This window comes from Sphaeramia orbicularis, chromosome 4 (assembly GCF_902148855.1).
Source record: "Sphaeramia orbicularis chromosome 4, fSphaOr1.1, whole genome shotgun sequence".
Classification (NCBI taxonomy): Eukaryota; Metazoa; Chordata; class Actinopteri; order Kurtiformes; family Apogonidae; genus Sphaeramia; species Sphaeramia orbicularis.
Genome location: NC_043960.1, coordinates 37,842,007 through 37,854,049, shown reverse-complemented (window position 1 = coordinate 37,854,049; position 12,043 = coordinate 37,842,007). Strand labels below are relative to the sequence as shown.

The 12,043-nt window shown below is 37.7% G+C and overlaps 1 protein-coding gene across 1 annotated transcript in view; it reads left to right on the top strand.

Annotated features, from left to right (window-relative positions):
- The window catches only part of colgalt2b (collagen beta(1-O)galactosyltransferase 2b), a 58,460-nt gene that overhangs the window by 30,834 nt on the left and 15,583 nt on the right, over positions 1–12,043 (top strand). The window contains exons 3-7 of the mRNA XM_030133206.1: positions 594–711; positions 1,750–1,884; positions 4,376–4,580; positions 10,597–10,716; positions 11,151–11,224. Coding sequence (XP_029989066.1) covers positions 594–711; positions 1,750–1,884; positions 4,376–4,580; positions 10,597–10,716; positions 11,151–11,224 — 652 coding nt within the window. The remainder of the gene's footprint in view (positions 1–593; positions 712–1,749; positions 1,885–4,375; positions 4,581–10,596; positions 10,717–11,150; positions 11,225–12,043) is intronic.

Here is a 12,043-nt window from a genome sequence, read left to right as displayed (position 1 = left end):
ATGAACTGGTGACATGTCCAGGGTGTAGTAGAGATTCATACTGTCTTCCACATACATTTATTGAGAATAATTCATTTATCAGGACAGGGGTAGTTGTTTGTTTACCTGCTTTACTAGTTTTGGCTACTTCCTATAGCCTTTGTTAGAAGCATCACAATGATGTTACTGTGATGTGTCTTGCATTTATTAAGATACGGAAACACATGGCAAAGACAATGAACAGGGATGACGGCACATACACCTCATCACACACCTGAGATGCAGTCCTGGAGAAGACGTCAGACAGCAGGGGGCATGAACCCTCCCTGCTGTCTGGCCAACCCACCTGAGCAGCCTATAAGACATGTCACAGCAACATCATTGTGATGCTTCTAACGAAGGCTACAGGAAGTAGCTGAAACTAGTAAAGCGAGTAAACAAACATCTACCCCTGTCTTGATAAATAAATTATTTACAATAATGTCCAGGGTGTACCCCACCTTCACCCATAAGTAGCTGGGATAGGCTCCAGCGACCCCCTCGACCATAGTGATGATAAAGTGGGTTCAGATTATGAATGAATAATACTGAGCTTCATTCGATCTGTGTATCAGGTCTTATACTGATGAATGGGGTCCGAAGCACTGGCCTCCCTCCAGGTTCAACCATGTGATGAAGCTGAGACAGGCGGCTTTAAAAGCTGCCAGGGAACGGTGGGCCGACTACATCCTGGTGAGACTGCTTTATTTAGTGTAAATACTTAGGTTTAACCCATAAAGACCCAGTGCTACTTTTGTGGCAGTTCCCAAATTATTTTTTTTGTCTCTATTTAACCTTTTAGTGATTTACCATCATGTATCATAATATTATCCTCTGTATTATGTAGTATTTTCTTATATTTAATTTGCTGATCATATACTTTAATCATTATGCTGAGATTACATTTGAGGGTTATTATAACAAAAAGAGAGAAAATTTGAAAAAAAGCAACTTTTTCAGTAAAACATACCAAGTGTCTCCATCCACTGTCATTTATCAAACTCCGTGGGTTTTACTGGTGAATCAGTGTTGTAGAAGATGACAGTGTTTCCACGTTCACTACAGAGCCTCTGAACGTCCAAATGGGTCATATCTGATGACCATGAAAAGACAACAAACTGCATTTTACACCAACTATTTACATATAGATACCAAACTGGAAGAAAAACTCCAAGGCACTCTCCATAAACATTAAAATGCCTTTATTACCATGGCATGGTCATGTCTAGACCTAAAGACCTAGACCTTTTTAGATCTAGATATGACCATGCCATGGTAATAAAGGCATTTTAATGTTTAAAGAGAGTGCCTTGGAGTTTTTCTTCCAGTTTGGTATCTACTTTATGAATTCCTTTTTCCAAAGAGCACCTCAAACAAACTCTTTTTTGGTCCTAGAAGCATTCCTTCACATGAATTTTGGAATTATTTACATGTATTGATAGAATTGGTGGATCAACAGGTATTAAATAATTTACATCTGTAGATGCTGTTGGTCTCTGGTGTATATTTGGGTCTTTATGGGTTAAAGTACTGAAGAGATTTCTTGGCTTCATTACAGGATTCAGTTTTCACATAACTTGTCGTTAGTGAAAACACATCTTTGCTTTGAGTTCTTTGAAACCAGATGACCACAGTTAGTATAAACTATATGATATAGTTTAAGATTTTTATTCTTTCATAATTTGTGACTCACACACTCAGACCTCCTTCTTTGTTTTGGTCTTTTCATAGTTCGTAGACAGCGACAACCTGTTGACAAACCCTCGTGTGCTGAACCTGCTGATGGCAGAGAACCTGACTGTAGTTGCTCCTATGTTGGAGTCCCGGTCTCTGTACTCCAACTTCTGGTGTGGCATCACCCCACAGGTATGTTTAAGAGTTAAACCCACCACCATTCACTCAGACATAATTTGAGAAGGGTTGTATTACCGAAAAATGCATCAGATCGTATAGTTTTTTTGTTTTTAGTTTTTTATTACTATTTTAATTTTTTATTTGATCTTTTTTTTTTTTTTTTTTTAATTATCTTTATGCATGTACACTTTTTTCTTGCACTTTATTGTGCTGCTGCCTTGGCCATTGAATTTCCTTGTTGTGGGATCAATAAAGTCTAATCTAATCTAATCTCATCTAATCTCATCTAATCTAATCTGATCAGTCAGCCTTTTGGAGAAACGGCAAAGTGATGTCATGGTGTGTTCAGGGTCTGAAGCAAAAACAGTAATTTAACTACCTAAAAAAATCAATATCAGTTTTAGTGTAAGCTGTATTTAGAGTATTTTCATGCCTGTACCTTACCATCAGACAGCTGTTTATCATCAGGAAACTGAAGATGTGATGTGTTCTTCAAAGCCATCAGACTACCTGACCAAAAACAGTCATTTCACTTTACAGGATACAGGAAGTGCTGGTCTTCTGCTGCTGGACTGTGTTAGTTAATGTTGTTACTCTATGTCTTTGGTGGTTGGACATATTAGATTGTATCCAAAACAACTATTTGAGTCAACAGCACAGAAAAAAACTGTGTCCAGTGAAGGCCCACTCATGCTCTACGTTAAATGCATATGTATATGGAGGGAGCCTTCTGTCCTCTGTGTTCATTATGTCCATATTTTTGTCCGTTCTCTGTGAGTTTGTGGATGAGAACCCAAATGAAGGGTATGGAGCAATACCACTAGGAACTGTGGAGGCAGTGTTGAGATTTGAAGAGAATAATTTCCAGAAATGGTGGAAGTTTTCAAAGAGCGACTGTGTGAGTTAGTGGAAAAATGACTGACATATTTATTACAACTACACTTAACAATATCAACACTAGTATCAACATTAGTGATACCTCCACTGTCATCACCATGTGTCTTATTAGGGACCTTCTTCTTCTTCTACTACTTCTTCTTCTTCTTTGGCCAGTTTGTTAATTCAGAGTGGTACCCTCTACCCTGGATTGTTTGACAAATGCTCATTCAATGGACACATGGAAGTGTAAAGGCAGTGAGGCTTGACACTGGACATAAAGCGAGTATGAATGGGCCTTAAGACATCACTTCCTCATTGCCCTCACTTTCATTACTGTCTGATGATCAGCTTTTTCTTCTGGTTCTTGTCCATACCTTGTTTCTGTGCTTCTACTCCTGTCTGCTTCTCCAAACTGGAGTGTGTGGATGTATTAACCCTTTAAAACCTAGAACTATTTTTGTGGCAATTTTCAACTGAATCTGTCTCGACATTTAAACTTTTCTAGCTAATTTATCGCTGTTTATTATAATATTATTGTCTGCATTTTGTATCAATTTTTTTTTTTGTTTATGATTTAGATAATCATGTAGCTGTTCATAAAAGCTCAGGGTAAATTCAAAGGTTATTCTATCAAAACAGAGAAAAATAAAAAAAAAAAAAAACAAGTGTGAAAACAAGTGTCTACAACTGTTGTCATTTATCAAACTACATGGGATTTATTGGGGAATCAATGCCACAGACGATGACAGTGTGTCCATGTTCACTACAAAGCCTCTGAACGTCCAAATAAGACAGATCTGATGACAGTGGGAAGCTGAGAAAATGTATTTTATCTGAATTGTGCTCACCTCAAATTTACACCTTTATGGCAAAAATGTACATGCACAAAAAACCTGCTATTAAATCATCATACATCAATATTTATTTTGTTCATCAATAGATAATATAAAAGACATTTAACAGGGGTCTTAAAAAGTCTTAAAAGTCTTGAATTTCCAAATCTGCATTTAATACCTTTAAAAAATATTTTAAAGGTATTAAATTTGATATGGTAGGTCTTAAGTTATGTTGCCATAAACTTGTTCACTATATTGTGTTTAAATGAGTCTGTTAAATGTCCAAGCTGCAAAGAAAGTCATGTTAGTTGACTCAGTTCCACCTGTTCCAACTTGACAATTTATATTGAAATTAGGAACCAATTATCGCTAACTTTGCAGCCCCCAGTGATAAATGACTCAGAACGATGGGAATCAAGACACTGAAGTAAATCAATACATTTTCCGAAATTCTTGGAACTAATTTTTGTCAGTGTGGCAGTGAAATAGGCTGTGAAATGGGCATTAAACTTTGTTCTAAGTAGTCTTAAAAAGGTCTTAAAAAGTCTTAAACTGAATTTATAGAAACCTGTAGGAACCCTGTTTAAATACAATAGATTTCAAAAATGTAACTAAAAAGAAACGTTTTCGCTAAAATTCATGCCACAAGCTATAACACCGCCAAAATGATACTTTGGTCACCGGTGGCTGTTTAGGTCTTTGAGGGTTAAATATTTATGAATGAAAGCACCTTAAATAACCCAAACCAACACTTCAGACTGTTGTCCTCGACTGCTCCTTTTCTTCAGGGTTATTATAAACGAACCCCAGACTACCAACCTATAAGGGAATGGAAACGGCTGGGCTGCTTCCCTGTTCCCATGGTTCACAGCACCTTCCTGGTGGACCTGCGACGGGAGTCCAGCAGGGATTTGGCGTTCTACCCCCCTCACCCAGACTACAGCTGGGCGTTTGATGACATCATGGTGTTTGCCTTCTCGGCACGTCAAGCCGGTTAGTTTGAAACACTCACAACAAACTACCAGATTTATTACCGGGCTGCGAATGCCTCATGACAGTGTTACTCATTTAAAGGAACATCAACAACAACATTAAGCTCTATTTTATTATTTGTCATGCACATGTGTCAGATTAAATGAGTGAGAGCTCAGATAAGTGGGTCCATGTGTCAGTATCAGTGTTTGATGTGTGTAATGATCCACAGAGAACAAACAAAATCATTAAACTTTCCATTTCATAGACAACAAGAATGTGTGGCACACAGCTGCCAACCCAGTAGAAAGTAAACACGTAAAAAGCTTCAGTCAAACACTGACACATTGGTAAATACACCGATAAACGGCTGCAGAACCACACGTCATCTTTGGCTTTGTTCACATTGAAGACAGAAGTGTCCCAAATGTGGATGATGATGTTTTCACTCATACAGTTCTGTGCAGAATTTCCAGTCCAACATTAGGTTTGCTGTTTTAATGACCACGCATATGTGAAAGCCTAAGTACAAAGGCTGAACCCAAAAGCAAGACCACAAGAAAATAAGGTTTAGTGTTTTTATTAAACACTTTCACAGAGAACAAGGTACAACAAAGAGATAATATAATTTCTGTGGAGCCTCTGGTTCCGGGGGTAAACGTCTGGGCTGCGGGTGGATACGGCTGACGACCGGCTTGGCCGGGCCGGGAAAACCCCAACGGAATCCCCACTAGGGACAAACAGAGGGTGGTCAAAAACGGCAGACAGACTAACAGGATCCAAAAACGCTGGTGAGTGAGCACAACAAGTCGTAGAACACAAACTAGCAACTGAACAGGGGAAGACTGAGGGTTTAAATACACAAGAGGGCGGGAAGACAATTGGACACAGGTGGAGATAATCAGGGAAGAGTCAGGTAATCAGGGAAAAGGTGAACACGATCAGGGAGAGGAAGTAAAGACAACAGACAAGACACATGAGGGAAACTTAACAAAATAAAACAGGAAATGACAAACAAAACAGACAAGACAGACAAAGTCCAATAGCCGACATGACAGCATCTGCAGAGGTGTCAAAAGTATTCACATTCATTACTGAGGTAGAAGTATAGATACTAGGGTTTAAAAAGACTTCTGTAGAAGCTGAAGCATCACCTCAAGCTTTTTACTCAATTAAAAGTGTAAAAGTACTGGTTTCAAACTATAAAGTAAATGTAAGGAAAAAAACACCATTAGGACAAAAGCTTGGCTGTGCCACAGGGGCCTATAGTGCAATACCCTACCTCCCCAAAAAATGTGTTTCTAAATGTAACCGGTGCTGTCGGACTCTGCGTTGTGTTCTTTTTTTAATGATGAGACCCGCACATGTATCTTTGGAGGCAGTCTCTGTTTATTGTTCTGACAAGTGACAGAAAACATAAAAACCTCCGGTCAGTATCTCCCGTTAAACAACCTCCTACACAAACCAAAATGACACAGAAATGTGTTTAAGCACATTCTAAACACCTGATACAGCCTGAGCTAGCTGGTTCATGTAAAAAAAATTAAATTAACAGAGGCTAAACCAAAAATTTTCACGAACTGCACGGCTGCTTACCTCTCCCACAGAAATCTGGAACAAAAGGGAAGAGGCAAAGGTGCAAAAACTCAGGTTATACATGCAGTGTCACACTGTAAATTGCTTGCTGGGGAACAGACCCAAACCAAAAGTTCCACACTGACCCGGAGGCCCACAATGTCAGGTACCAGCCAAAAGAAATGAAAATTAAGTGAACGGGTTTTGTGTAATTATAACAATACACAATACCATATACATACCCACATTGCTGCAAAATAATTGACCCTGTTACATAAAGGCCATAATGACTATAATATATTAAAATGTTTCTGTTGAAACATTTGGGATGCACTAGTCTACCTGTTTCAGCCACATATATGCCCATTGAAAATGAACACATTTTAGTCCAATGCAAATGTATTAAAGAACCATACAGGGTGGGGAAGCAAAATTTACAATATTTTGAGGCAGGGTTTGAAAGACAGTGTATGACCAGTTAGTTTATTGAAAGTCATGAGAATTTATTTGCCACAAGAAAACTGACATAATAGAAAATATTTTTATTCTATGTGTCCTCCTTCTTTCTCAATAACTTCCTTCACACGCTTCCTGAAAATTGTGCAAGTGTTCCTCAAATATTCGGGTGACAACTTCTCCCATTCTTCTTTAATAGTATCTTCCAGACTTTCTCGTAATAGTTTTGCTCATAGTCATTCTCTTCTTTACATTATAAACAGTCTTTATGGACACTCCAACTATTTATGAAATCTCCTTTGGTGTGACGAGTGCATTCAGCAAATCACACACTCTTTGACGTTTGCTTTCCTGATTACTCATATGGGCAAAAGTTTCTGAAAAGGTATGGATAATAGTGTTAGGTATGATTATGACATCAATATATGTTTGGTTTCAAAACAATTGATGTAGTGCCTGCTGAGAAAAAACAACTAAATGTTCATTGTTAATTTTGCTTCCCCACCCTGTATACGGGCACTACTGAGCATTAACATGTGTTTCATGGAGCAGAAGATATGATGAGTAGTTGAATATAAGTATTGGAATGGTGCAAAAAGTCAAACTTCAGAGACATGTTATCAATAACTTTTGTTGGAATGTAAATGTACAGACAAACTTAGCTGCAGAACTCTGTGAGGGCAACGGATGTAAGATAGCAAAACTGGACAAGAACATTAGTGTACCCAGGACAGGCTTAGTAACAATGACCCTTGTATGGTTGTCTATGCACAGTAGAGAGGTTGGAACATTTTGCTCCAGTTCTCTTTAGTCTCTGCCACAAGACATCTTCATACTAGGCTACATTCGTCTGCTATATCTTTGCTGGAGTGTGATGTCATTTGTGTCATGTGCAGGTATGATCGATCGCGTACAAACCAATACTGTGTCGGAATGGTATATGTTTATGCTTCTCATCCAACCATGATCAAATTCACTCTATCTGGATAGCGCGATTTATCTGGATAGTTTTTGTTTTTTGAGCAATGGCAAGCCGAAATGAAATAGGAGTAATGAGGCTATTTTTAAAATGTAAGGAGTAGAAGTAAAAAGTCGGCTGAAAAATGATTACTCCAGTAAAGTATAGATAACCAGAATTTCTACTTAAGTAAGGTAACAAAGTATTTGTACTTTGTTACTTGACATCTCTGCGCATATGCATTTGTCAGTCACTGTATTTAGATAAAATTATATATATGTGTATGTATGTACAGCAGGAAAAACTAGTTTCATGGAAAAAAACAGCTTCTATAAACCAAAGAGGTAGTATTTAGTGTGGCTTCTGTTTGCACTTCACATGTCTTTAACCCTTTTGTTCAGACAATATGAGATTTATTGCATTATTTTTCTAATGTTTTATAACAGGTTTCATTCAACACATGGGGTCAGGGGTCAAACTAAATAGTCACTTTAACTTTTACAACCTTTTTTTTTAAGACTGTGCACATATTTCCTTTATTTTCTTGTTGGATCTGATGAAAAAAAAAGAAATTGCCTAAATATGTATGCTCATTTCTTACAAAAACAACAAACCTAAAGGTGACCGAAGACTTCTGCACAGTACTGTATGTAACTTAGATTTGTTTTTTATGACAGCGTGAATAAGACAAATTGCATGGAATTTTATTTTTTTCAACTCTGAACTGACATACTTCCATATGTGGTCCTAAATCAGACACACATTAGATCAGTGTGACCTCAGAATTAATGTGACGTTTACGTTACTATCCATAGAGATTCATCATAACTCTGAACTGGAAGGAGTCACTCAGATATTCTTAAGTTGTTCAAATGAGTGGAAGTTTAAATATGTACAACAGTAAAATGCATTCACTTACATAGAAACATAATCATAACAGCAAAACACTGACAGGATAATTTAACAGCACAGTGACTATTTAATAACACATACATGTTTACTTAAAAAGAGTTTGGAATGTACTTCTTTTATTTGTAGTTGAGTATTATCACAACAATGTAATTTTGATGATTTACTGGTAGGTTTTGGACAGAACAGAGCCTGCTACTGACTTTCAGATCTCTAGATATTACAGAAAATTTACCACAAATTTCATCCCATTCCTGTTCTTTAGATGATAAACCCAAATCTATTCAACTGAACGCCTTTAAGAGCTTTAAGAGTTTTATGCCCTCAACTTATTACAGCGTTATGTGGTTTTTCCTATAACCTGAAAGATTTTTTATGTGTGGTAATGGATTTTTAAAGATGAAATAATAATGGTAGTTTCTAATAAGAGGAATAACCGATAGCTGATTAATCATCTAATATCAGCAAATCCTGGAAAAACTGACACTGTTGGAAATGACTTAGTTATAAACTGGAGAAATGTTAAATTGAGTGTCTTAATACCTGAATCAATCCATCAATATTAACATCTGGAGTTACTAATTCCAGTTTAGAACCCTAATATTATCCGTCGGACCCAAGTTCTGCTGACATGTTCGTTGAATTAGCGCAGATTGACCGTTCAAACTGATTAACTATTCTCTTATGTGTTATTGCTAGTTCTTCTACTGAAGGAGAAGATCTGCATTCTTCTAACATAATTGCTTTTGTGTAATTCAAGATGCAACCAGCTCACACATTGAGTCTGATGTTGACCACAACAAAAAAACAAACAAACAAACAAAAAACAAACAAACAACTGTACAAACCTATCCAAATCTACCATGTTTTTCTTTTTCAGCTTCCAAAACAGTTCACTGAGCATGTTTGTGGATTTTATTGTCATAAATATTATATTTTTTGCAGTTTTGATTAAATGATTTTTGCGTATTTTTGGGTCCAGTATACTAATAAAGTAGGTTTAAGTGTAACAAGCATTAACAGATCACATAGGTGATATTATGCAGAAAAAAGACACTGAACATAAGTATATGGTAAACATTTTTTATGTGGTTTATAAAGACAAAAACAGAAGTATTCAAAGACGACCAAAATAGGCTCAGACGCCTAAGGGTTAAGAATCATAGACATTGTGATCTGTCTTCAATATCTGAGCAATAACTGATCATAATATTTGTGACACTTGTGGTGGAAAAAATTACTTTTTATATTTTATACTCTTTATATTTTATACTGTTAGTACATCTTCTTTTAATGCTGAGTCATTATTCATTATGTGTGATATTTACCACTCTGTAACACCCCCGACTTGGGAACGGAGTTCTTACCTTGAGTTAAAACCCAAACACCTAAATGTCTGGTTATGTGATGGCGCCTGCATGCTAGATATTATTTAAACAAGGTAAGGGGTAAGAGGCCAATACGGCCTCTTCCCCCCCGGAACCGGAAGGACTGGTATGTATGGAGTGGTATGATTTACATATGGGGTTGTCATTTGAGGGTCACCATTGGGGGGGCTGGATTTTTGGTCTATATAATCTTTAATATTTTCATGGTTAATCAGACTTCACTTACAGAGTTTCTGTGATTGACTTCTCAATAAATACATTTATTTATTTTAACTCTAACTTTCTCTCCTCCTCTTTGTGTGTGGGTTATCAGTTGAACATTTCCACAACACACTGCATGAAAGTTACATGATTACACTGAATTAAAAAGAAGGAAAAAGCTTTTACAGTTGACAGAATATTACTGCACTGGCTACTTTTACACTATATTTACCATTTTACAGTTATTGAGTAAATACCGTTAGAACTGTAATAAACAAGTGAATTTAAAAACCATCCATTGTAATATTTACAGTGTATTTTCTGAAAAATACAAGAGGAAAGAGAAAAAAAAAACTCTCTTGTCCTCACATTTACAGGATAAAACCCATGCATGACAAAAACTGTGGGGGATGGTTTGTTATTTGTTCTGGCCTTCATGCATATGAGGATCTAAGGAGGATCTAATAGCAAGTTTATTTGTAATGTTGGGTCAAGAAGTTGTGTTTACATGAGCTCATGTGTGCATTAATGTGTGTTTGTGTTCCTCCAGGTGTGCAGATGTATGTGTGTAACCGAGAACACTATGGTTTCCTGCCTGTTCCTCTAAAGGCGCAGCAAAGTGTCGAAGACGAAAGCGAGAGCTTCATTCATACCATCACAGAGGCTCTGAGTATGATACACACACACACGCACACACACACACACACACACACACACACATGCACACACACACACACACACACACGCACACACACACACACACACACACACACACACACACACACACACACACACACACACACTTTACAGCTGCTCTGACTCTGTGTGACACATTGTTTTAGTTTTTTTCCTCCTCCTTGACCTCGGTGACCCTCTTAAGTTCGTCTTGTCCCTCCTTCATTCATTCCCCCTCCTCTCTGTGTCTCAAACCCCCCACTTGACTGACTTCTCCTTAACATTTGGCCTCCATTACTGCTTTTCTCTCTGCTTTTGAATAATCCAAATCACACAAACGAAGTGCTGCAAATCAGAGAAAATCCAGTCATTTTCTAATCCTGTTTTTGTTGTTTTAACCCTTTGCTCATTTCCTTACTCTGTCCACAGTCGACCACGACATTGATCCCTCTGAGTACCTGTACTCTCCACCGTTATTGCAGGACAAGATCGGCTTTGATGAAGTGAGTTCTGAGTGTTTTCACTCTGTGTGGTTGAACAGGAGCTCAGCCCTTAGGGTCGGATCTACTAAGATCCCAATTTGCGTGTACTAATTTGTGTGCGCAATCTAGAAGTATGCGTGTGGGGTTGAACCATGGTTTGCAGGTGATTTACTAAGATTGCTTGTGCAAATGACAACAGGTGCAAAGTTTTGGAGACTGCCCTATTTAAATGACGATTTTGCATGCACTGCTGGTTGTTGTTATGGAGACAATACGCTGGAAAAACTGTTCTGGGTTACGCCAGCACTAATGGCAACAGTGACTGGAATGATCTAGATGCATGGAAATGTAACGTTGCAAGGAGTTTTATCATAGAGGGTTTTGCATGACTCATTCATTCATTTATTTTTCATTTTAGAGGTGGGGGTGGGGTGGGGGGGTGGGGGTTGTTGGATTGAATGACTGTCGGTCGCACATAATTTTGTCACACTGTAACCTAATGTCGGTGCGTATTTTTAATCATGATCTTCAGATCAAGTGGAAAAGTAACCTTTGCTACAAGAGTCCCGTAAAGTGTGTGTGTGGGGGGCATATGTCTCAATTATTTTTTCTTCCGTCATTCCAAAAATATTCACACGAGGGTGGAAAAATGCGTTTTCTGCATCTTGTTTCATCGTTTCGATGTCTCCTTCTTACAACAATACCCACAGCCATGTGTGCGCAATTACACATTGCACCTCCCTGTGAGACGTGTTCAATATAGATGCAGTTTCTATGAGCAAAATTGCTTTGGGGTTTGATAAATCACTTTGCGTGTGCTAAAATGAATATATTTACATT